The following is a 27096-nucleotide window of genomic DNA, read 5'->3' on the forward strand; positions in this document are numbered from 1 at the left end:
TATAAACACCTCTGTGGCTGGCGATTTTGTGATCTATATCAAAACATGTTCTTGCATTTCCAAAAGAGATTAACAGCACGAAACACTAGAAGGCACCTGGAGGGAAAAACACTTGCTGATTTGCGTAAATATTTTACTATGGAGAGCTTTTAGTGTTTAAAGCCTTCCTTCAGGGACGCATGGAGCCACCTGAGTGCGGGCATCCCTCCTTACTTGCCAGACTGCTCCATGTTTCTTGCCCTCAAATGCTGCTGAGTTAGACTCAGACACACAGGCCTGCTCCATCACACCCTGGATACTGCTCTGTTGGAAGGCCCTCAGCCTTTCTGGGGCCTAACAGGTACTTAGAGCTTATTACTGAGGGTATGCAGAGTTCTGCTGAGAATTAGGAGTACAACTGAATATGATCCATGTCTAGGTTTTCCTCATTTGGACCCACCATTTCATTTGTATAGTCATAATGTATGTGGCTCAGCTTAAGGTTTCCCAGGGCCATTTGGCTGCTTTTGGGTTCCCTGACCTCTTCCAGCAGATTGGCAAGGGTGTCACTGTCTTCCAGTGGCAACTGAGGGATCAGGAACACTGTGCTCTGCTAGTGGCCTAGTTCTGAGGCCCTGTGAGTTGGGGGAACTCTCAGACTGATGTTCTTTGTGTACTGGCTAAGAGATAACCCATGGAAGGTTTTCAGCTACCTTTAACGTCTAGACAAAATCCCAAAGGGCTGTGCCCGCTCTCTGACTCAGGCTTTGAAAAACTGATGCAGTCTGTGGTTGCATCTTCTTAGCATCTCTTCTTTGCTTCCCACACTGGAGAGCAGAAGGTGTCACATGCTAGCAGCATGCACTTTGTCGATCTAATTCTGTGTGGGTGCATGGTGCTTCCTCCATCTCCAGGTCTATTCAGAAACCTGTCAGTGTCAGCCTCTCTCGAGGTGTTTTAATCTTCACTTTGGATCGAAGCTCCCCATCCTTGGCCTTATTCCTTTGAATGCCTGTATTATAATAATTCACCCATACCCTTAAATGCAAGGCCTCTCTTAGGCCTTGCCTGGCTCCTCTTATTGATTCGACTTCCCCGTTCTTTCCTAGCACACACCGCAGCCTTCTGACCTTGCCTTGCTGAAATTCAGCACGCTAATGCTTCTGATCTAGTTGTGACCGTAATTACAGAATCAGCCTCTTCTCTGCAAATGCTCTCATCTGTGAACACCATCTATCATTGTATTCTCTAAAAATGCAGAAACTATTACTCGGCTGCCTTTTTTACCAAGTATGTCCCAAAAAAGGCTATTGTTCATTGAGTAAGATTTTAAACGTGTCAGCATATGATATAGTTATTATAATCTTTTGTTCAACAGACCACAGTGTGGGGACTAGAAATGATAGTATCTATATTTAAAAAGAAATAATAGGAAGGTACATATATAACCCAGAGGCTGAGGAATTTTTTTCCAGTAGCTCAGTGTGGGAACTAGATCAGAGATAAAAAGTAATAACCCAGATTTCTTGCAATTAGAAACAAATGACACTGTGCCTTACAGTTTACATACATTGTGTACTGAGACTTCACCATAATTGTACCAGTGCTGGCAGTATGAGGGCCACACGAGGCAGGTCCAGACAGTGTGATATAGCCGGACCATGGTGCCCACAGAGATGGGTACTGGGATCCCTGCAGATACCAAACTCTGCAGATGCACAAGTTCCTTGATGCAAAATGATGTCGTATTTGCATATAACCTACACATATTCTCCTGTGTGCTGTAAATCATCTGTGGATGACTTGCAATGCTATAGACACAGTTCTTCTTTCTGAATGTTTCCAGTCCTTGGTGGAGTGTAAGATGTAGAAGAACCCTTAGACACAGAGAGCCGCCTATACTAAACAGTCATTAAAACTCACATTGCTGAAGGGAAAAAGTAATTTTAATATAGTGTACAAAATAGCCCATGTTGGAGTGAAAATTCTGTTTTGTTTAAATTCAGGTACATATAAAAATGATTACAAAAAACTTCTGAGAGAGTAGCAGTGATCTGTAAGTGGGAAGGTGGCCTTATTATACGTCCATCTACCTCCACCAAGCACTCGCCACTCCCAGCTCAGAGGGGCTACTCCCCACCTCTGGGCTCTGAACATTAGGCACATATTTATGGAACCCCCTTGCCCCGAGTCAGTGCTGCATGACCCAATGGATAAATAGTGTGGCTCTCTCCTTGAGATGAGGCTGCCATCTTCAGTGGGTAGTGGCAGCCTCACAGCTCTGAGCACACAGTATATGGTTTCCTCCCCATGTGGCTCACTAGTTTTACTTCTCCTGCAGTCATCTCTCAAATAAACCACCTACCTATGTCTCAGAGCATGCCTCTGGGGACCTACCATTGGGTCACAGGTTACTTATGCTATATTTTTTTTTACTTTTTTAGATAACTTTTATAATAAGGAAATAAATAATATGATATTTAGGATATGGATACTGAGAATTGAACTCAGGGTTTTTATACTGAGCTACATCCCCAATTCTTTTATTTTTTGAAGCAAGCTCTCACCAAATTGCTAAGCTGCCCAACATGGTCTTGAACTTGTAATCCTCCTGCCTCAGAATGCCAGAGTTACAGGCTTTATATAAAAGGACAAGACTTAGGCAAGGGAAGGGGCTGAGGCACAGAGAGAGCTTTAGAACTGCCTCAGAGATCCCTGGGCAGGGCCTGGGCTGTCTCAGTGGGATGGAAGTGCTGTGTGCAGCAGGGCAGCTAGCCTCTCTGAACAGGAAGGTCGGACCTCCTTGTATGCAGCCTCTGAGCTGGTTCAGTGCTGACTGCTGGCCAGCTCAGCAAAAGGGCCTCATGCCAGGCCCGTGTAAGTGTAGCATCCAGAGTGTCCTTTGGCCCTGTGTCCCTCCCCACTCTGTTGTTGAGTCCACTAGACTCAGTTTTGTTTCTGGCCTCTGCCACAAGGCACTGAGCTTGGGTCCTCCTCTGTAGACCCTTTTCTAACATGAGCACCTTGTGGTTTTCCAGGTGGCCTAGCTTTTTTGGCCACTTTCTGGTCAATTTGTTTCCCCCTCTGGAGAACTGCTGTAAGCTAGACGTTCTGCTTTCCAGTTGTACTGGAGTCGAGCCCATCATTACAGTGGGGTTCACTGCCTCTGCCCTTGGTCTCATTCTTTCACCATCACCTTCAAAATATCCTGCTGAGTGACTTTCTCCAAATCATCTGCTCTGTCCTTTTGCTCATCTGAGAGGTGGAAGGAGCTAAGTGTGGCAGCAAGGCATCGTGGGGAGGACAGGTTCTGATACCAGGAGACCCACCCAGCTTCATCACTGTGTTCATGGTGATGTGCAGAACCTGCCTGCTTCACATACATGCTTTCTTCTGCTTATGGAATGCCTTAGGTCTACTTGCTACATAGAATGTGCCCAAAGCTCGAGGCCCCTCATCTTGTTAACAAGCAGGCGTGATTATATGATCTTGCCCAAGGTGAGCACAGACAAGGTCTCTGACTCTCTCCAGTACAACCAAGGGCTTCTGAGAGAGATGCAGGATTACATACAACATATAACATGTGGCAATGTATTGCCCAGAGCAGAGATGACATAGGCCGAAGGGAAGGAACAAGTGGAGCATAGTCATCGGATATAGTCACATGACAGGGTAACCTAAGGCCAAGGGTCATCCTGGGATGACAGGAGATTAGAGGTCAGGGCAATGATAAAAAGAAGGATCTGGCTTGGCTAAGAGGTGCTAGTTCCCCTTTGGTCCCTAAACTTTGTGGTTCACAAAGAAGTGCTATTGAGTATAATCTTCAGTTCACTAGGTTAGTATCTCTAACAGTTTAATCTGAATAGAGGTAAAATAATACTGATTAAATAGTAAAATATATATATATATCTATGATCACATCTAGACCCTAGAAATAAATAATGCCTCAGTAATTCAGACTTCCAAGTTGAAAGGCAAATTGGAATGGTATGGAAGAATTGCAATCCCACACCAGTTTACAAAATGTGAAATAGCAAATAGTGAGGTAAGGCTGGCTGGCAGAGCCCACGGGAGGGTACGTTAATGGGCATGGGGTGCCTGCTGGCCTTGAGGATAACCAGCAAGGGCAGATCAGGAGCCTGTGGAGGGAGTGCTGTCAAGTAAGTTCCACTTCCCTGCTATCTGAGGTAAACCTGTGCTTTCTCGCATTGTGAAGAAGAAATCTACTCAACTACAAATCTGTTCAGTGTGCAAAACCAGCGGTATGATCCTGCCTGCAGTGTGCACCAAACAGGGTGCACAGCCCGGCCCCAGGCATCCTCTGTTTTTAATGCACTTAATTTGCACTTCTCTAAGGAGGCCTGTGTCTCTTGATCCCCAGAAATGGTATTCAAGCGTCTAAATTCACTTGTACTGCTCACTCAGCATTCTTGATGTTTTTTAAAATATTGTGTTTGATCATGGTCTTCTCAGTCATGTTCATGTCACCAATATAATGTGTGGGCTTGGTTATAAAGTATGATTGGTCTTTGCAAAATATCTTTAGTTTCTAAGTATGCACATGGCAATGGCTTTGGGCCACAGTGGGTTGCTTTTGTGCTGGTTACAAATTGACTGTGTTCGTATGGTCAGGAGGAAGTTGGGGCCATACCCAGGAATGAGACCCACTTTGGGCTATGTGTAGAAGTAATAATCCCATGTGATCAATGGTGCCCTAGAACAGAGGCAGGTTGTTTTCCCCAGCCTTGATCTCTGCTGTGAGCCACTTTTACCTCTTCCAAAGCAAGTGTCACTCTGTACCTGCAGCCTCTGACTGCACAGCGACATGGAACCCTCGAGTCACCTCAACACAGAGATAGTAGATAGCTGTTGAAAGCCAGAAGGAGATATATTGAGAAGTTTGGGGTGATGGGAGAGCACCATTTCTGTATCTCACAGCAACTGGTAAGTCTGAGAAGACACAATTCAGAGTTAAAAACAGATAATAAAGAGGTAAGCATGTTAAAATATATAAAAAGTAGGAGAAAGAAAGCAGTAACATAGTGAACCAAAATTAGGTGACAGAAAAGATATGAGATGGTTAGGAAGAAGGAGATAATGCTGGTTTCACTGTCATTCATGACAAAGAACCATGAGGTGCTATCAGAGAGAGGCAAGAGCTAGAAGAACCACGGACAGGTAATGAGCCCTCCAAAAGATCAGAAGGAAAAACTCACAACCAGCCAAGCACATGGCCTCCAAAGATGCTAGGGGAAAAAGCAATATGCAGGACAGGATTCTGATCCGCTGCAGTGTGCTCAGAGGGATGGGGGGGTCAGCAGGTGCGGTGATGTACACCTCTGACCTGGCACGCAGGAAGCTGAGGCAAGAGGATTACAAATTTAAGACTAGCTTAAATTATATAGTGAGATCCTATATAATGAAGAAAGATAGAAAAATATCTTCCTAAGCACTCTGCTTCTGTATTCTCAGATTATCCCAGAAAGATGCCCAGCAAAGTAGAACTTGGTTAGGAGTGGGGCTCTGGTAGGTGTGAGATCAGGTGTGGAGAAGCATGCCTTGCACTATTTACTTTGTGCTAATTTTGAGCCATTTAATGTAATACAATTCAAAACTAATAATAAAACACTTTACCACAACACTTTAATGCCTTTTTTTAAAGGCAATTTAAATCTAGAGTTTTCCCAGATTGAATACTAATTCCATGTCCAGAGCTGCTGCTCCCAGTTAAAAGCTTTGAACTGGAATCAGATGGAATTAGAATTCAGTAGTTTTCCTGGCCCCGAAGAAACAGGAAATCATTGAGAAATACATATTTGCGGAGGAATCACCACTTACGGAAGCTTGCCCTGAACGTCTGTGAAGGTAGGGCTTGCTCCTATCAACAGTAAAGTGGCAAAAGTTAAGTGTTTTCCCCAATCCTCAATCCTTGTGGGCCAGGCTGGGAACTTGAGTGTGTTGCTTGTGACCCTGCCAGAGTCACCCATCTGTCCTGGGGCTGCCTAAGGCTTTTGTGGAACTGTCACAGGCTCTGTGGGAGAGGGAGGAGGGGGAGCCTCAGAATAAAGCTCTGTGGAGGCTGCACAAAAACATTACTTGAGGGTTAACAAAGAGGCCACCAGAATACTGTGGTGAAGGGACAGTTGGAAAATGGCACCTTCCAGCTGCAGGACCATGGAGCACTGGTTATTATTACCACTTTGGAGTCATATCAGACCCAAGAATGCTGCAGACAGAGCACTGTGGCCATACTGTATTTTGGAAGTGTTTCCTGTTGTCCCCAGCCCCAGTAAGAGTCAGAGAGGGGGCATCATTTGTCCACAGAGTGGGAAATTAGCAAAGCCTGGGTTCCAGTCTAGCTACGTGCCCTCTAGAACTCACATCCTTCCCTCTAGAAAGAACACTGTTCCTGTTGGGAAATCTGCTCATCAAGGGCGCTGTGGAACATAGGACTATCTCCTTGCCAAAAAAAGGGTATGGGTTGATCTTTCTAGAAGGAAAGTGAGGCCTGTGGTTCCCATTGTCACCAACTCCTGCACTATACACTGGGCTCCTAGGCTGCAGGAAGAGCTGTAGGAGCCCAACAGGGTCTTCCCTGTCCCATAGCACACAGGATGCTCAGGTATGGCACCTGCTGCTGCTGTGCCATCTTTCTTTTCTTCAGAATGCTGGGTGTCTGGCATCACTGCAGGCTTGAACCTGGAATCTGTGGATTCCACTGAGCTGCAGACTCCTAGCCACATCATTATGATAGGGATAAGAAGGAGAAAGAACGGTCTGGGAGAAACCTTTTCTAGGCTTCTGTGGGTGTAGACAGGGAAAGCTTAGAGCCTGATACCTTGGCCAGTGGCCTGAGGCCAGCTGGACAACCTCAAGGAAGCCCCTGTGGGTCCCCATGCAGGTAGGCAAGCCCAACCATCAGAACTAAGCCATGGCTGTGATGATGTACCTGGGCATCCAGGTGGCATTGTGCTGGATGGGGGTGGCCATGCCTTGTCCCAGTCTGTGTGATGATGATAGTAGTACTGACAATGACCTCATGGCAGGAGCTGACAGTCAAGGTACACTTTGAGTGTGACCTCTGTGTGATTATCCTTCAGCCTCCACAAAGCAGCTGGAAGGGGCTCTTTACATAGCTGGATATACAGCAGCACAGGAACTGCTGTGCAGGAGGATATCAGGCAGCTCAGTCACCCTTGATCCAAGGGGCAGGCAAGGAGAAGGAACATAGTGCACAGAGGTGCCTCACCCAGAGCTGAGAGGCTGGGGATATCCAAACTGGTGCACGAGCCAGCCTGTCAGGGTGCCAGGCAGCACTTGGTCCCTGCGGGTGGCCACCCCCTCAAAGGCTGCCTGTGATGGCATTGCTGGCAAGGGTTGGTCGTCTCTGCTCACTTGACTTCCCCTTGTAGGTCCTCCTTGTTTAAACTGAAGTTGGGATGTCATTAATTTTTCTGATGCCACAATACCCTGATGCCACAGTATCCTGTCTGGTTTTAATCAGCTGGCAGCCAAGCAGCAGGACCACACACTCTTTGTGAGTCCAAAGAAGAACAAACCTAGTGCAAGCATCCTGGAATGGGTCTGAGAGCTGGCAAGGCCTCTTTAGATGCTGGCAGGCGAGCCTCAAGATTGCCTGGTTGGAGGGATTTGATCATTAATAATGTTTGATCAACCATGAACCTTTAATAGTCAAAGAACTTTGAGCTGCTCAGGCAGGCCCAGCCCTCTCTCAGCAGATTAAAAAGCACTGGGGGAGGATTCTTCAAAGTGAAACCTCCCTGGAACTAAACAAGATGCTAGGGAGGGGGTGGCACAAAGAAAAGGAAGCCTAGGATCATGGGCAGTGTGAAAACAAGAGAAAGGAGGGTTACAAAAAGGGTGCCAGGCCTATGTGGTCACTCTGCCCAAAAGGCTACATTGTGATTGGCAAATTTTAAAGGACTTGCTGAGGGCTGGCACTGCCATGTCCTGCCCAGAAGAGAAAGGAACCGTTACCTCATCGGCAAGGGAACGAGGGAACAGAAAAGCCGCAGCCTACCCTGCAGCAGGAGCAAAGACAGGACTCTAGTGGCAGCCTTGGGAAAGATGAAACTGTTTTCACATCTTGTTTCCATGACATATGAAGAGTGAGACAAGTTTCCCGGGAGATTATGCTTTGAGGCCCTTCACGTATCACCCTAAGTGTGATTTGCCTTTCTGTGCATCCTATCCTGCTGCTGTGTTTAAGTCTCTAATCCAGAAGTCATTATGGGGTGGCAGGCAGACCTGAATCCCAAGGACTGGCTGAGCAGTCTCCTTGTATCTCTCTGCCCTGCCTCACCCACAGGATACCAGATCGCCTATCGCCTGGCCAGCAGCCGCCCACACACATTTACCACCGTGGAGGTTGGCGCCACTGTGCGACAGTTCACAGCCACCGAGCTGGCCCCAGAGTCTGCATATGTCTTTAGGCTCTCAGCCAAGACAAGGCAGGGCTGGGGGGAGCCACTGGAGGCCACAGTCATCACCACCGAGAAGAGAGGTAAGCCCTTCCGCCCAAATCTAATGTCATGGCAGGGACAAAAGGAGGTGGTGAAGGACATGTGGTTGCCATGTTGGAGTCTCTGGTCCACAGAGAAGCCTGGGACTTCCCTCAGAAACACAGAAAAGACCCACTGAGCAAGACACTGAGCTGACCACCTTATCATGTTGTATCATTATCTACATAGCACAACCTTTAGCCACTTCCTCCTCTCTCAGACAGGTGAGATTACCCAGGCTTAAAGATGAGAAGCATGGCTCAGTCAGGTTGTGTAAGTGTGCCAGGGTTGCACAATCACATGACTATAAGCTTTCCAAATCCATGCACCTCTCTCAGATGTTCAAAGCTGTGTGTCCAGGGAGCAGGTACTTAGGAGATGTCTTCTGTTTAGCTGCCCTCTGTGACTGTCACAGGGACCAGTTTTGTGGGGTGCAGTGTCTTGGTTCTTTCTCACTGCAGTCTCACAGGAGCAGCAGCTAGACAGATTTAGTGATCTGCCAGTTCACATCCTGTGGAGGTGAGGTTCAGGCCCGACCACAAGGCCAGGTCCACCCAGTGTCTGCAGTGGCTCCTGTCCCTGGGCTCCTGCCCACAGCTCAGGCCTTGCTCCAGAGCCTGCCTAGCAGCACAAACTGTGCATGGTGACATCAGGGCAGAGGTGGATTCCATTGGCTGCTGGGAAACAGCACTTGGAGGTGTGAGACCTTGGACAGCTCCCACCCACTCTGTATCATAGTACAAAACTGCAGCCTGGTGTGGAGCAATCATCATAGTGCCTAAGATGCCTGAGCAGCTGTCCATGTTGGCATCGGGGCATCCTGGGAGCAAGGCTGGAATGATGTAAGTGCTCAACAAATGTGAAAGGTAGTTACTTCCATGTTTCTGAGTGTTTTTAAAAAAAATTTGTGGGACTATAATTGAACCCAAGGCCTCTTTGCACTGAGCTCCATCCCTAGTTCTTTTTAAGTTTTGAAACAGGGTCTCACTAAGTTGCCCGGGCTGGGCCTGAATGTGAGATCCTCATCTCTCAGCCTCTCACCATGACTATTTTTTATTATGAGATCTAGAATATACAATTTTAGGGAATGAAGGGTTGAACTCAGAGCACTTGGAAAACAGCTATGGCCTTAAATCTAGAAGGGAAGAACACCACACTGAACACCCACCATATTCTGGTCACCTTATTGGATATGGTCACCTCTATCTGCTTCTCTGGATCTCACAGCAAATCTCAGGAAACCAGTGCTCTCTAAGATGAGCCCCTGCATAGGCACTGCATGACCACTGGGTTTAAGATGAGCCTGTACAGCCAGCCCCAAGGCCTGTCGGGCAATGAAAGGTTTGAACTAAGTCAGTTCCAAGTGGAAATACACATACCCTTCTGTGGCTGGAGAAGTACAGCTGGCCCACACCTGCCTGCTCTGAAGGCAGTGCCTATAGCCCCCCAACCTGCACCCCCTCTCCTCTGGAGCACCTGCTTCTCTGGGAGTTTAGATTTCCCAGCAGGCCCAGGCAATCTCTGTCTGTGGCTCAGCGACAAGGAGCTGAGAGACCTTCTAGTTGGTGTGTGTCTGAAGGAGGCTTGGGAGCAGAGGAAAGGTTCCAGGAGAAATTGGGTGGCACAGACTGCTGATTAGGGTAGATCGAAGTACTTCTCACAGACCCATCACTGCAGGGCCCACGATCAATTGCTGCTTTATTACACCCCACACATTTTAATCAGAATCAATAATCTTCATGATAAACAATTAAACAATTATTCCTCCCTCTGTGGAGCCTCTCTGGTTAAAATCAATGGGGTACAGGGGCACAGTGACAGGTCAGTGTTACTCACTTAAGACCAGGCCAATCCTGTGCATCTTGTACCCTGCAACCTAGTCCCAGTGCTGCAGACAGGACAACCACCCCCCTCATAAGTGGCTCAAGGTTCTTGTGTTGCAACTTGGGCTGGCCCCCAGGGAGGGAGGGTTTGGTGTTAATGGTAGCAGAGTGTGGGCCAGAGAGTACAAAAGAAGCAGAAGTCCTGGGAAGAGCCCTGAGCTTGTGATGCCATCTGTCATTCAGACCCTAGCACATGACAGGAAAGGCAGAGGCCTGTGTGATTATCACCTCTGCTGCAAGAGCCTGCAGGGTCTCCAGAAGATCCAAGCCAGCACGGCCAAAGTCAGCTGGGAGACAGTTGTCCTCTCTGAGCTGAGACCTCACCTTTTAGGGTCTGACTCCCATGCAGCCCATGGTCACAGGGGCAGCTGGACACACAGAAAGCAGTCTCTCTCATGCCTCTCTGTCTGCCCTCTTTGCTTGCAGAGCGGCCAGCGCCCCCCAGAGAGCTCCAGGTACCCCAGGCAGAAGTGACTGCACGTAGCCTCCAGCTCCAGTGGGTCCCAGGCAGTGATGGGGCCTCTCCCATCCGTTACTTCACCGTGCAGGTGCGAGAGCTGCCTGGGGGCGAGTGGCAGACCTACTCTTCATCCATCAGCCATGATGCTACAGCTTGCGCCGTGGAAAGGTACTAAGGGATCAGGCTCTGCCACAGCAGCAGGAGTCAGTGTCAATGTCGACATGGAGACACCCAGCAAACCACCCCCACCCCTGGTAACATTCCATGCCAGGGACCCCAGGCCCTCCTAACTGGCCTTGCTGGCATGCTCTGCACAGCTGGTTTGCATACATGGGTACCAGAATTGGCATGGCAAAGATGAGGTGCTGAGCCTGGCCTAGTGGGCTCAGATGTCCTTGTCTCTCCTGAGCTGGTACCAGATATGGGCACTGAGGAAAAGGTGAAGAAGAGCCCATCTTTCTGTATTTTCTCCCAAAGCAGCAGAGAAAAAGCACACCCCACCCAAGTATGAACACTGACCTGGATTGGTAATGGCTGATGAGGAGCTGGGAGAGCCCAGGCCACAAGACCAGAGTGGTCACACACACACACACACACACACACACACTCCTTCAGTCCTGTGTTCACCAACTCAGTGGGAGCATAGCTCTGTGTGCATGGACCCATGAGCTCACATGGCCTGTCACAGCTCCCTTCAGAATAGAACAAACAGGATGGGAGAGGATAAGTCAGTGGCCCGATTCAAGCAGGCTTTTTCAGTCCCAGCAAAGGTCTTGGCCTCTGGTCTCACCAGGAGCCACCCAGGCACTCGGCATATGTTACCAAGCTGGCCCTGAAGGGTGTGGGCAGGGCTCCAGGAACAGAGCCTTTACCAGCATATGCCAGTGAGGAATAGTGTCCCCTTTCATGGGCACCTCAGAGGTATTTCAGTTGTGGTCAGGTGGCTTCCAGATGGTTAAAGCTGTTTATTAGAACTTCATTTCTGTCATTATCATCATCATCACTGTCACTGTCATCACCTTATCATTATATAGGGGTTCCCCTTTGTCCATAGTGCAGACAGATGTTCCAGGATGGTCCACAGAAGCCTAAAACCACAGATAGTCAAGAGCTCTCTAAATACTATGCTTTCTCAGACACATAGACCTGAGAGTATAAACTAGAAGCATTAACTAATAACAAAGTAGAACAATTACAACAATACAACATGCTGTGTAAGTGTTTAAAACTTATGAATCATTTATTGCTATACTTTCTGACACTGAGCAGAGCAAAACCATGAGCAAGGGTCCACCTTCTGTCAACTGCAAAACCTTCTCAGAGGTTGCTCCATGGCATCCATAATAACCCTATGGAAATGCAGCCCAGAATTGTAGCATTCCTATTTATAGAGGAAGAGGTTAGGGAAGAGATCTTATAAAAGATATCTTACATGCCAAGCTTCAGTTTCTCCAAGTGGACAAAATAGTTCCCCAGTCTTCTGTGTCTTTCACATTTTCTGGGCCTGTGTTTTCGACTCTTGAAGGATACCAAGCATCTCTGGCAGCTGAGTTGCAAGGGGCCATGATGTAGGAAAAAGCCAGGACATTCGCAGCTCAACATCTCTCAGCCATGATCTTCCTGAACAACCACATGAAAAGCCTATGGATGGCAGCTCTATTCCTCATCCATCAGTCACAAGGCCACAGCTTGCCAAGCCAGGACTGGAGGAAGCATCAATAATACCTTCTACCCCTGAGTCCCAGACTGTCCTCATCATGACTCCAGAAAATAGGCAGCAACAAAAAAGGCCATATAGAATGCCAGACTGTCCTCTGAGTTCCTGCCAGCATCCTGCTGACTCTTGAGGAACAGCCCTGGAGCCCAAATATAGTCCCCAGCCCTGTAGAGAGGAGCATCCCTGGCTACAGTACCACCCACCTGAGCCCCAGGCTTCTCTTGACTTGGCCCTAGAGGTCCAGTGACCATGGCCAGGCATGCTCCACCTTCCTTAACAAGCCAGGCTGGATTACCCTGGGTGCTGAGCTGAATTATCAATGTCCCATTGAGTAAATGATTTCACTCCTTTTTGTTACCACCAGAAAGAAAGAAACAAAAGAGACCCAGCCACTGTAACTGGAGCCTTCTAAGATCATAGAGACTAATTGTGCACTTGGGACTTGGTGTTATAAAGAAGAGGTCTGTGTTTTAGGACAGTTTAATTTGGTGGCAAGGAGGCCATTGTCAATTTCCTAATGGGCCAGAACTAGGACAGATGTCTATTCCATCTGTCAATAGAAAACATGTCACAGGCGGAATCCTGAGGAAGCATTATTTTGTAGCACTAGCAGCCGCTTTACCTTCACCACTCAGGTGACTTCTATAAATGGCCTAAAACATGGAGTGTACAGCTATCTAGATCCAGGAGTTGTGAGTGTGTTGGCTGGCCAAGGGCCAGGCCACAGGGAGAAGGTAGATTAAGCCTGAGAACCTCCCACAGGAACTGCAGCAAGGAAGAGGGAATCGCTTTGACTTTGGGGTGAACAATGACCAAGGGTCCTGGGATGGTTGTGCATCTGGTGCACTCTGTTCTTCCCCGAATCTCCAGCAGGAATAGTGCAATGGATGGATTGCAGCAGAAAGGCTGGAAGAGGAGCACCCTGTGAAACATGGGACTTGGCTAAAGCCAACTTGCCAATCCTTGCTCCATCAGAGTCCAAATTTCTTCTTCCCTGGAATCTTTAAAAACATAGACATTTAAAAATCAAGTGAATTGGTTCAAGAATATTACATATGGGTTCCATATTCTTTGTTCTTGGTGATGTAAATGATGAACTCTTAATCATTTCAAGCCTTCAAAATAAATGAATAAAAGAGGTAGTGGTTAGCTTTTAAATGTCTCAGACTCATACATATGTTGTCACCAAAATGAATGCACAATACAGGCTCACCTTTACTAACAAGGCTCTGTGTGGCACTCTGAGGGAGGTACACTGCCAGCCGGGGCTCACCCCATGCTCACATGCATTCCGTACCACACTGGGTGTGATTCCAGGCCAGGGCAGGGCACACCTCAGGAGCACAAGGGTTTGGAAGAAAGTTTGGGTAGTGAGCATCCTCATTCCCTGAGTTTTGGATGGTAAGAGTCAGGTAGCAGGTGTCTTCTCAAAATTGTTTTAAATCCATCCAGTTTCCAAGTAGAAGAGCAAGGCTTACGTAATGTGGAAAGAGCAGGGGCAGGGCGGGATGCAGGGAGGGTGCTGCATCCTGTATCATGACTTCCCAGGAGAGAACAAAAACAATAGGGGCAGGAAAGACTGCAGGAAGACAGAGAAAAGAAGGACCATTTAGTAATTCCCTTCTGTGTGACAAGATCCCATGGACTCCACGAGATTGGGCTTATAATTCAATTTATATAACAGCCCTCTTAAGAATAGATGTTGAGGTGCCGTTATCTCCATTTTTATGGTGAATGAAGTGAGACACATAGAAATGAAGTGGGCCAGGCACTTTGGAAGGCTGAGACAGAAGGATTGCAAGTTCAAGCCCCTCCTTGGGCATCTTAGTGAGTTTAGTGAAGCCTTGTCTCAAAAATTTAAAAAATGTTAAAAGGGCTGGGAATGTAGCTCTGTGTAAAGGCCATTTAAAAAATGCATTCCCTAGGTTATTAGCAGAGCCAGACTCTGAATTCTTCTTGGCCAACTTCAAAATACAGGCTTGAGATGTCCAGGATGAAAACAGAATCTGGGGCAACTGGAAGGGTTGAAGTTGAAAGTTCTGGTATTGTTTGTGCCTTAGTCATCTCTGAAGTCTTTTTTTTGCCATGAGAAAGCATATGGCAGGGGACAGTGGGGTGGGCTGAAGGTATCAGGGCCAGGAATTCAGACAGTAGTCCAAGTCCGAGGGGAACTTGAAAAGGTGGAGGGAAATGAGGGAGCCTGTGCAGATGCTACTGAGTTGACCCAGACCCAGGGAGGCTGATGATCAGGACAGGGGCCACCATCATCATCATGACACATCTCATCTGGCCCATGAGGTGCTACTTGCCTGAGTGACCTCTCAGTCATCGTTGCCTGTTTTCAGGGAGCTAGTGCAGTTTCCTGCTGAGAGGGTTTGCCTCATATCAGTGGATGAAATGAGCTGGCAGGACTCCAGTCTCCTTCTGCTTTCTTTTGCATCAGCCCCGTCTGTCTCAGAGCCAGGCCAATTAATCCAGCCACCTGATGAATGGTGCACTGTGCACCACCGTGTGCCCACATGAGAGAGTGTAGAGAGAGTAGAGAGTAGAGAAAGAGTGTCCTTGAAGAACATGCAATGTGACCCCAGTCCCCAAACCATTAGCCCATAGTAACACCCAGCACTACACACTGCTAAATGCACCCCAAGTTTTGTCTGGAACATCCACCATGTGACAGACTCATAGGCCCAGTGCTGCAAAGCCCAGCACCATCATCCACATCTATTTCTTCCTTCAACAGGGACCACAGAGCAGATGGAGAAGATTAAAGTATCCCATCAACAAAGGAAAAGGACCAGCTTTTTATAGGATGGTTCAGGTGGTCTAGGGTCTGGTTGATCATTTATTACCTTGGTTCTTATTCTGCAAGGTGACTCCAGAGAAGTTCTTGGCATTTGAGGCACAATCTGGTTTCCAAAAGATGGTTGCTCCTGCTTGGTGAGGGGAGGCAGGCTCAGCTCTGCAAGGCTCTGCTGGAGTCCAAAGGGACAGCAGCTTCTGGGACAATGACCAGAACCTCTAGTTTCTCTAGACCCACATGGACAGTAGAGAAATCTCAAAATCTCTTATCTTGGTATTTTCAGTCTTGATGGGGGATGAGATAGGTTAGGTACATTTGAGACTAAGAGCTTCCTTAAGTGATTAACCTGCCCTCGTGTAGAGCTGAGCAGCAATCTGACTCAAAGTTTGAAGGTGATAAAAGAAACAAATGTAAAGTGAAGGTAGAGATGCCAGGATTTATCCTGATTCTTACCCATTGGGCATCTGTAGGTCCAAATGAAGAGTTAACTGTCTTTTACCAAAAGCAGCTGTTAAGTTCCTGACTGCCTCAGAAAAAAACATAAATCATGCTTTTTATGAGTAATGGGTTAAGGGCCCAGGAGTGTGTCTGTTTTCTGTCCCTCTATGGTGACCTCAATAGCATCATTTTCTCATCTGGCTTATTCTGGAGATACTATGGTGAGGGCACCTGGGCTTTAATGATACATCTGGGTTTTGAGAGTGATAAGATTATTTGGGAGAGCAAAGGCAAAGGGAAGAGCATGTGCCATTAATGGGAAACACGTCTGACTTGAGACCCAGGAATGCCCCTCACCTTTGTCCCCATAGTGGTCTCTGTCTCACTGCCACAGTTCACTGGGAACATGAGGGCAAGGCAGGATGCCAGGTCCCCCAAAGCCATGTGTCTTCTTTCCTCTTTAGGCTGAGACCCTTCACCTCCTACAAGCTGCGCTTGAAAGCTACCAATGACATTGGAGACAGCAACTTTAGTTCAGAGACTGAGGCGGTCACGACACTGCAGGATGGTGAGCGAGCAGCCCTAAAGCCCCCGACTTGCTCCTATGAGGGGCCCCACTTTCATCCAGAGCCAGGAAGAAAGAGGTCACCAGGGAGGTGGCAAGCAGCAGAATCCCATTAGTAACAGACAGCTTAGAGTATTTCCACACACCCCGCGATTGTAAATCAAGGCATCAAGGGCTTCCAAATGGAATGAAACTTTCTTTGATTGTCTTCCAAAACCCCTGTGTCCATTAGCATCCCAGAAATTGAATAACTGATAGGGTCATTAAAAATAAATGTCAGTGGGTAGCTGGGTTTGAGAGGCTTCCCCCATTTTTCTCATCCATGAGCACTGCATTTGAGAACAGCATGGGTAAGTGATGGAAGGCAGAGCCCCTCAAAGTACCAGGTGGATTTTAAATCCCCATCCTACCTCAGAGCCGCTGGATCTGAAGATTCATTGTAATTTCCTATGACCCAATGCTGCCAGGCTTCAGTGAGCCCAGGAGACAGTTACATCAGACATGTCAGGCTGTGTAACCCACCCATGGGACAGAAAAGGATGGATATTTTGCAGCAGGCAGCTCCAACCCACAGTCTAAGCACTTAGTTCACCCAACAGTGCTTTATAACAATTCCCTAAGCCAGACCAAAGCACTGTCTTTTCCATTTAACACACCAGTGGAACAATTTTCAAATAGAGTAGCTTCCAGCTGGCTTCACCCCATGACCTCACATCTTTGGTTCTGCTCTTTTTAGAACTTTTAAGTTCAGTTGCTGCCACCCAGGGCCTCACAAGACCTGAGAGACCAGCTCAGAGGTGGAGGGAGCCATGTTCAGTGTCTCAGCTATACTCAGAGACTCTCTCAGTGCACCGAATCTGCTGGTTTGTGCCCTAACAGAGGGGTCTTCCAGGCTCATGGAGGCCCCTGACTGGCCAAGTCCTTGCAAAAGTCAGGACCTGCCTCGACAAATAATTTTGTGACTCCAGCATCAATGAATGCCCAAATTATTTCCCTGGCTCTATGATCCTGGGAGTTTGTTAGCACACAGGGGAAGCTAAATGGTAGGGCCAGGCATGCCTCACTGGCTCAGCTTTGCCAAGGGCCGTGTCAACCTCAGAGACCTCACGGCGGGCCAATAGGAAAATCAAAAGGGAGGCAAACAGCTTCACCCAGGGTGAGGCTGCACATAGGCCAAACTCCTATCCTCCAATCAATCCACTTACAGTGAGACCAACCTGGCACTCCCCACAAGAGAAGGTCAGCTTTGCAACTTGAGTCCTGACCCAAACTGCAAATACCTTCACTTTAATCTCACATTTAACACAACTGAGGTAATATTTGCAACCTCTCAGTAATTCTTAGAATTAAGTAGAAAGACACACAACAAGCAGCTTTTATTGTTGTGTTATCTCTGACAAACCCTGTGAGCATGAGATGCAACAGCTCCCTTGTGACCTGAGGGATAGGTCTTTCTGAAAATCTATTCAAAAGACTCTTCAGGATCCTGAGGCCTTTCTTAATCCTTTGATATTCAAATCAGTGCTTTTGATGCACCTATCTCATCATCTTCTTTTTCTAAGAGGTGCAGTTTCCCTTTGCGGAGGATTTGCATTGTATTTGTGCTGTACTGTCTCCTGCTGTCAGTGGAGATTGACAGGCTGCAGGCTATGTGACCCAACCTGTGCTAGGTGAGGAGGGTCCTTTGAGCCTGCTTGGATGGTTTACTGATAAACATTTTTTATTAGGGTGGTTCTTATTCCCCTGCCCTGTAACTGAGATCTGATGTGAAGGGCTCTCAGGAAAGCTAAACCAAGGCTCACCTGAGACAGACCAGCAGGAGGCTCAAATGAGGCCTGGACTTTGGAGGGGAAGGGGAAGTAAATGGTGATGGGGAGACAAAGGGGATCACATGTCTAGAGGAGAATCACAGAATAGTGACCCTGGCATTTTGGACAAGCACTCACATGGGAGTGTGGGATACCCTCCGTCAGACTCAGCTCAGGGGGTAGTTATCAGACATAGACTATCAGGCCTCTTCTAGGACCTTCCATCCAGGCAGACCTGAAGAAATCAATTCAGTTCCCAAAAGAGGGCTGCATTAATTTAGAAGGGGACATACATAGCATGAGTCAAAGAAATCCTCTGATATATTAGATGATGAAGATTTTGCTTTGATAAGAAGGCAGGGCTCAGCCTTGAGCAGAGGTCAAACCAACCTCCAAAGAGGTTGATCAGAACTGCCTGGGTTCCTATACCATGACCCACTGCCTTTTGCCATGGGCAGCCTTACCCAAGTCAGCTCCCTTTCCCAACAGCCCTATTAGAATTCAAACATACCTGATGTGACCATCTATCCTGCTCAGAATCAATTCTGACCTAAGACTTTTAAAAAATGATGTAGTTCCACCACTTCTCAAAGTTCTGGAACTATAGGGAGCTCCCAGGTGCCTGTAGGTGGAGTGAACAGCCCTTAGCTGGTCCACCAGGGAGAGGAGAGGTCAGACTCAATTGAAGTCACTGTGAAGAGCAAAGGTGAGGGCAATGCTTGTGGCCATGCTTTTTATAATTGGCCACCTTCGGGAGCTCTTCAAAAAGGCAAGAAGGCTGCCCATGGGGAGGAGGGGCAGGACTGATCACCCCTCACATAGCTGGGGTGGCCCCCAGGCCATTCTAACCCTGCTTCTGTGCTTCAGTTCCAGGAGAGCCTCCAGGGTCTGTCTCTGCTACACCGCACACCACTTCCTCTGTGCTGATCCAGTGGCAGGTAAGATCTGGGGACCCTAGAAGTTTACACAATACACTCTTAATCTCTGACCCCTTTCATCCAAGTTGGCTGGACTTGGACACAAGCCACACTTACACCAATCATGTGAGCAGAGCAGTGATACAGCCTACTTAGCTGGCAAGTAAAAGGGAAATATGTCATAGTTATTTCCTGAATGCTACAGCTATGACCACAGTGCAAAGACAGAATAAACATATCCTGGACTCCTCAGGGTAGGCAGGCGGGTAGGATGCCAGGACCGGGTTAGGCATTCCAGGATTGGATGCTTGTGAGCCTGTATAGGATGCTAGTCCTCTCTTCCCAATGTCCTCCAGGGGAGTCAGTTCACCTGCAGTTACCTATTTGCCTAGAGAGGTTACCCACTGCTACATAGAATGGCAACAGGATTGTGTGTATTTTTGCAAAGTGTGAGTCTTTAATCTCCAGGGAACACTGAAGTAGACAAGCCATATATCCCTGGTACTGGGCCATCCTCTGTGTTCTGTGACAAATGCTCCAGTGCAGCATTGAAAGGACATGCTGCCCTCTCTGCACTTATTCCCAGTTCTGGGTCATATTTACTGACTGGAGGGTTAGTAAACAGATACCGATAACAGAGGGGCCCACCTCAGGAATGAGGACCGGAATCTGTATACAAGAGCTGGTCCCTGGTCTGGGAGCAGAGATGCCAAGGAGCACAAGGCTTTCAAGGAATTCATCCTAAGGGAGTGTTTCTCAGGTCCCAAAGAGGACCAAGCTGCCTCAGCAGCCTTTCTGGAGCACCTGAAGGCCAGGGCCATAGCTGAGGGGAAGGAACCAAGTCAGGAGACCTGGTAGGAGCTGGAGAAACCTCATGACAGAAGTATGTAATTATCCTGCTTGCAACTGCTGATTCCTAACAGTTCTGCTTTCCTAGCAAGGTTGTCACTTGTTGGTGTCAGTACTAGACTGAAACCTAGTAAATGACACCACAGCCAAGGACAGAGATGGCCATTTCGTAGAGATCAACTCAATGAAACTTGTGACTGCCACTTGTTTGACTTCAGTAAACCAAGTTTCTGCCAAGAACATGTCATCTCCTCTGAACATTAATGAAATCATGTGGCCCTTCTTCACCTCCTTTCTGTGACCTCGTGTCTTCTCTTGAGAAGGCAGAAACTTCTCAGAGTGACAGGAAGACATTTCTAAACATCTCCTGGCAAACCTGAAAATTTGCTGCCATGAATTAAATCTCTTCTAGGTTTATTGTGGAGTACAGAATTGGATGGGAACAGGGACACACAGCCTGGACTCCCATCCACCACTATGTGCCTGGAAGCCCCTAGCAAAATGACAAAGGACCTGGCTTTCATCTCCCCAGTACCACTGTAACTATAAGAGGCCTCTCTACCTCTAGATCCCTGCTTTAGAAACAGAAGATTTTAAAGACCACAGTCTCTGATTATTCCAGGCCATCATACCAACAGTCCCCTTTGGGCCCCAATTCCTGTGCCATGAGGTAGGAAACACTCAAAATGGAAATTCAAGGTGCCAAGCACTTGTGTCTCCCACCTTCCATGAATGTGATCAACTGAAAGAAGATTGGGCTTTTGTACTGTGTTAAGTTCCATTCAAAAATTAGCATTTTCTTTGTAGACATGGCTGTTGGTCTGCCAATCACAAGGTAAGCTCCTCTCTCTAAAAGCAGCCAATACTCAAGGCACAACAGGTTGACCTCTCCAGGTCAGTGACCGTGAATCACAGTCAGCTGTGGCATCCTGCTTCCAACAGTGCACATCAAGCACTTCCATTGCTGCTGGAAGATCTGAAAGCAACACCAGAGGAACTTGGCACATGTGTCCATCAGCTGTCCTCTTCAAGCCCACTGGAACAAACTAACTGCAAAAAGTCCAGAGCAGGAGGTGGTCAATGTGCTGTATTATAGGAATGAATGCCTGTCAACTGCCAGACAGTTGAGGTACAACTGAAATTATGAGTAATTTGCTAAATCAGAGCCAACAGAACAAAGGAAATGAAACTGGGTTTAAATATAGATTTGCATTCCCAATGAAATGTTTCACCTGTAAACCTTTGTTTCTTCAGTAATTTGTTGAAAAATGCAAACACTGGCAGTAATTTCAAGGCTCAGCCCCATTAAATGCCTCCTCCACTGCAGCCTGTCAAGTCTGATTCTTCTTAGTGGGATAATCAATCTGTGCCTCCATGGGGTCCTGTTCTGTTTGAAATCCTGGAATTGGAACGTGTATCCCAGACAGGAGGGGCACTATGTTCATGCTGAGTACCCCTCGGAACAGGCAGGGAGGTCTCAGAGTTGATCACAACATTGATGCTGGCTTTCCTAAGCCTCCTAGGAGGTGCTACCTGCCATTCAAAATCATGTCCCCTCAGGCACCTCAGAGTTCTCTGAGTGGATCTGCACACTGTTTTCTAGCAAAGAAAAAAACCCAAGCAGTAGATCACCTCATTCTTGGAGCTGCCCAAGGAAGATGGACTCAGTGCTGTCACAGGCACCTTCCCAGGGAGTGTGACAGCTGCTGGGCAAGGAGAAGGGCCTCAAGACTTTTTCACAACAGATCCTGGAATTCATTCTTTTCTCCATTTGCACTACAATATGCAGAAGGCCAGCTCCAAAGCTGAGCTCTGGGCTACTGGGGAAGAAGAAACAGGCACAGTTTGCATCAGTGGAAAGGCAGCAGGGAGCCACTAACTGTGGCCAGAGGGAAACCTAAATACACTTCAAGGGACAGATGGCCTCCTCAGGTACAAAGCAACAAGGCATGGCTGGGGCAAAGGCTTGGAGGCAGGAAGTTCCAGGAATTTGATGCTGCATGTCAAGGGAAGGCACCAGGCCTCCTGTGTTTCTATAACCACTGGACTTAATCCTAGAGGGAATCCCTATTCCCCTCTCCAGGAAGTGGAAGGCATGGCCAGGGATTGTGGCAATCCATTTTGATTACGACTTGGTCACAGATCTGCCTCTTGCTATCCCTCAGTCCAGGTCCTTGCCTATAGAATGGGCCTAGCCAGGGCCTGCCCTACGTTCCTCCCACCCAAGCTGTATGGCTTAGCCTGTTCCTGTCAGGCAGGGTAGAGCTCAAGATGGGACTCACGCTAGAGCTAGAGTCCTTCCCTCCATGCAACTTCCTATCCATCCTGGCCTCCCCAGTGCACCGTAGTCTCCCTGTTGTGTTGTGTGATAATACGTAAACACACTGCTGCTATATCACTTGAATTTTCACTGGGACCAAACTCATTCAAGACTCCAGCAGAAGAAGACAATTAGGAAGGTGCTTAGTCCCCTCAAGCATCTGCCTACATGGCCATTTGGGCTAGAACACAGTGTAGACATGGTTGTCATAGTCTCTAGAAAGTTGACTGAATAACTACTTCATCCAAGTCTATCAGGCCCCAGTGCTAAGAGACACACACATGACAGTTCAGACACATCAGCTGAGAGCTCAGAGAACCTGTCTAGGTGCAGAGAGACATTCTTTTAGATTCATATAGTACTTGGAGATCGTCAGTTCAACTCTTGCCTGTTATGAGTACATTAGGAGCCTGGGGATTCAAGTGATCATAGTGGCCACAAAAATCAAAGTTCACATCCAAAGACCAACCCACCCAGCCCTTGAGCCCATGAGCTGCCTTACTGTGACTTCTGGGGGCCTCCAGAGCTTATGGGATAATCCTTTACTCCACAGATGGAAAACTAGGTTATACACAATTCTGAATCCCATGCTTGCAACTGTACTGTCTGCATAGTAACCATCCCTGGTGAGTGAAGCTTGGCTGGAAAGATGGGGCCTGGGCCAGTTGAGGTCCCTAATGAAGCCGCCCTCTGGGCCCAGGTCAACCAGCTGTGTGCCGATATAACAAGACACCTGAGACAATAAACTTACAAGAGAAAAGGTTCATTCAGCTCCCAGTTCTGGAGCTTCATGATCAGGCAGACTTGCTGCTTTGAGGCTCTGGTGAAGATCCCAGATGACAGTGCCGGAGAGCACATGAAAGAGCACACTGCTCATCTAGGAAGGAAAGAGACAGAAACCAGGAAGGAAAAGAGACAAAGAGCACCCAGGATCTCACACTCTCCTTGGAAGTTTCAACCCTACCAACCCAGGGCCTCCCATGTCCCAAAGGTTCCAGCACCTCCCAGAGCACCATCCTAAGGACCAAGCCTCCAGCACACAGGCCTCCAGGAATGGTCCACCAAGCCACTGCAGGGCTGTGCCTTCTCCCTAAGATACTCCTGCTAGCAACAGGGATAGATTTTGACCCTTGAGTTGCTTAGGACTTCTGGTGTAGGCAGCTATTTGTCAGCCTTTTGGCAAATGTGACCTCAGCCTGGTGGTCTTTGTGCCTTTGAATGTGGAGATTGACCTCTTCTACCAATATCTCAAGGCATCTTGTCTACCTGGGCTAGAAATATTCTTGAACCCAAGATTAGGAGCCCTCACTGCCAGATCTCTGTGCCTCAGGACCCGGGAACAGTGTCTCTACTGCCGGCTCCAGAGCCACACTTAGTCCCCAGAGACGATGTTATTTTCCCAGCCTCCTCATTTCCTGTTTATCTGATATTTTTGGTGAATCACATTCCCATCCATCCTCCCTTATGCCCCATGGTAAATTGCCCTGGCTGTGATTGCATCTCCAACTCTGATTGCTGCAGGGTCGGCAGCAGAGCCTTGGCAGTCCTCCTGCTGGGGCCCAGTGCCTGAGCTGCCATGGGAATAATCCAGGACTGAGGGAGGCTTTGAAAATGATCCTCAGGGGAGATTGCAAGCTGGCATTTAAAAGAGGCCCAGCTGCAAGTATTTTATCTGCTACTTGCCTCTCCCTTCTTGCCTGATTCCAGTTAACCAGCCCAGATCCCAAAAGCCAAGGGATGAGACTTCTCATCTTCCCTGCCAGAGTCCTATCATTCCCACATCCCTCCCACCAGTGTGAGTGAGGACAGTGCCAGGGACTCTGGGCAGGACTGCAAAATCAGGCTCCTGGCACACATCTCTGTGTGGGTCAGAGCAAGGGAGCAGGGTAGTACCTCCCTGTATGGTCAAGGAAAAATCTTAGAGTGCTTGGGAGGAGGTCTGCTGTCCATCATTTGGCAGAGGGCTCCTTTCTCATGCATTTCTACAGGATGGGATAGCAATGGCCCAGGGTACCATCTGGGCCCCTGAGTGGCTTTTCAGTGACTCAGGGAAAGCTCCACTCTGGTCAGTGTCCTGAATTAAGCTTCAGATCATCCTAGGAGTCCACCATAGAGAACAACACAGGTCAGGAGGCTGCACCCTTGGCCTGGCTGCTCATCCCAAACCTGCCTCACCCATAGGGAGCTTGCCCTGCCCTTACAGCCTCCTAAAGGATCCACACAAAGTGCTGTGGCCACTTTCTCCTCCATTGGCTGCTCAAACTCATTTCTCTGTAAATTAGCCTCTAATCTGCTTTGGCAGTAAGCACTGCTCCAGGAAGCTCCACAGTTCTTGCTTACATCCTGCCACAGCACTCGGGATCCGGACACAGGAGACTACATAGACCTGAGGAGGTAGCCAGTGACAGCTGACTCCCCCAGATGCAGACTCCAGCGGTTTCAGGCATTTGCTCATACCTGACCTGCATCCATGCTATAGCTGTGTAGAACCCTTCCCTTCCAGCCTACCTCAGCCCTGCTCTATTTCACCACAGGCCCACAGGCCACATTGGATTTCTGAGCCATTGTTGGCAAAATAGCCAAGGCCAGCATTTCCCTGAGGCCTCCATTGGGCAGGGGTAAAATTGAGAGAGCATAGGAAATGCCTGTTATTCTTATTCATCCACTTTGCAACTTCATAAAAAATAACAATGAACAATTCTGAGATAAGAGAGTGATTTATTCTAAGCTAACACAAAAGGCTATGCCCAGAACAAACCTCATGTTAAGCACAAGACCTGTACAAGATATGGTCCCTTCTGTAAGGAGACTGCAGAAGCCTTTTACAGTCCTAAAATTCAGCTACGTCTTCAAGAGACAGAGGACAAAAGGATGGAGAATCATCCACAAGACTCTGCACTGCTTTCAGCGAGGTACAGGGAAACAGCCCACAGTATTCAGGTCCTGCTTTCTTCCTGGCCTTAAGTGTGATGGAGGCCAGAGGGCGGAGGAGCTGGCATACATTATAAGAGTCTGTCCAATAGACACATGGAAGTGCTAACTCAGACACTGAGGCCTTTCAGTCAGATGTGACCTCTCCACACCTGGCTCTGCTGCCTGACCAAGGGGGCAGAGCTGTATCCAGGCCAAAGCCCCCACCCATGTGGATCTTCTGGCCCCTCTGATGTGGGCCGGCAAGACCTGGCAGGTCCACCCTGGTGTCTGTTTATACTTTTCTGCTTCTGGCCAGGTGGTTATGTGCTGGGGTGCTATTCCTGGGTTGGGGGCATGCAGAGAATGGCAGAGGGCTGCTAGCCCTTCTGTGTGGCAGGTCTAGGGCCTGAAGACTCAGTGTATTAGCAGCTCTCGTTTCGAAAGGTATCCGGGGTATGACATGTGCACACTATACTCCTTGGTCAAGTGTAATTATTGTTGCTAACAGTGTTAACTCATGTCAGGGGCTGAGACTGAGGGTCACAAGTTGCAGTCCAGCCTTGGGTACTTAGCAACTTAGTGACACCCTGTCTTGAATTTTTAAGATAAATAAAAAGGGCCTTGGAATATTACTCAGTGTGAAGGTCCTGAGTTTAATCTCTAGTATAGCAAAAAACAAAAGGAGAAACATATATTCCTGGCTCTCTGAGCCATTCAGTGGGAAGGATTGGAGAGCAAAGGAGCTTGCCTGCTCCAAATATCAGTTTTGGATCAAGACTATCAAGAGTTCAAAATAAAGGGTTTTTCTAAAAACCCAGATCCTTTTGGTTCCTGGATTGGACAGATGGGAGAGAAGGAATTAGAGTGAACATTCTCACAGCAAGGGTGTATCGGTTACCCAGGGTTACTGTCAAAATGAGCGTAAGCTGGCAGCTTAAAGTACAGTTCTGGGGGCCAGAAGTCCAAAATCAAGGTGTCAGCAGATCCACACTCTCTTAGAGAAGGGCCGCTTCCTTGCCTCTTCCAGCATGGTTGCCACAAGCATGGGTGGCGAGGATGTCCTATAATTGACAGCACCCATGGGCATCCTTTGGCTTGCTGATCTGTTTCAGTCTCTGCATGACATTCCCCTTGTGTTGTCTGTCCAAATTTCCCTCCTCTCCTCAGGACACTAGTTACTGGAGTAGGGTGACCTCATCTCAACTATTAATTCTGCCTGTAAAAGATCCTGTTTCCTAATGGGGTCACTTCACAGGCACTAGCATGTAGACTTGAATACCATGCAGCTCACAGCAATGAGAGTCTGTGGCAGCAAAGCTGTGAACTTCACTCAGGCCACAGGACAATGACCTGAGGGGCTAGTGGCCTTGTGTACTCAACCACTCTGTAGGAGTCATGGGAATTCAATGTTCCTCCTGTTCTTGAACAAGGTTTTTGTGATCTTGTCTCATCTACTTTCCTGGTCTCAGCTTAGAAGGTCATTTAGAAATCCTTCATTTTCATCTGAGCCTCAGGAGGAGAGACTGTCAGAGCCCCAACACCTAGCATGGCTGTGAGCACTGGGGCTTCATGAGAAGCCTGTACAGAAGGAAGGGCTTTCCTTCTACTGAAAGATCTGTCAAATACAGTAAATATCCTCCCCTAGCTTGTTAACAGACATCAACTGCAGGAGGAAGACAGCCTTGGCTGGGTCTTGCATGGCAAGCAGCCACTTGGATTAGAAGAGGTCTTTGGTCCCACACACCTGTGTCCCAGCAGGATCTGAGCCCATGTCTATCTCTGCCTGTCCTGGGAATATGCCCTTCCCTGTCACTGCCTTTCTTATGGCAGCACATGGGGTCCATGAGGGATCCAGCCTTGGTGTGGTTGTGCAGTGGGGTAGCCTGGCATGTGGAGGGGTCAGTGAGTATGGTTGCCACAACATG

At 48.0% G+C, this 27096-nt stretch overlaps 1 protein-coding gene across 2 annotated transcripts in view; it reads left to right on the forward strand.

Annotated features, from left to right (window-relative positions):
* Sdk1 (sidekick cell adhesion molecule 1) overlaps positions 1–27096 on the forward strand; it is an 892505-nt gene that overhangs the window by 799467 nt on the left and 65942 nt on the right. For both annotated transcript variants that reach the window (XM_063234098.1, XM_063234100.1), the window contains 4 exons: positions 8309–8503; positions 10811–11012; positions 16264–16367; positions 19040–19110. In XM_063234098.1, the coding sequence (XP_063090168.1) occupies positions 8309–8503; positions 10811–11012; positions 16264–16367; positions 19040–19110 (572 nt within the window). The remainder of the gene's footprint in view (positions 1–8308; positions 8504–10810; positions 11013–16263; positions 16368–19039; positions 19111–27096) is intronic.

This window comes from Cavia porcellus, unplaced genomic scaffold, assembly GCF_034190915.1.
Source record: "Cavia porcellus strain 051 isolate PalLab524CR breed Dunkin Hartley unplaced genomic scaffold, mCavPor4.1 scaffold_23, whole genome shotgun sequence".
In the NCBI taxonomy this organism is placed as follows: Eukaryota; Metazoa; Chordata; class Mammalia; order Rodentia; family Caviidae; genus Cavia; species Cavia porcellus.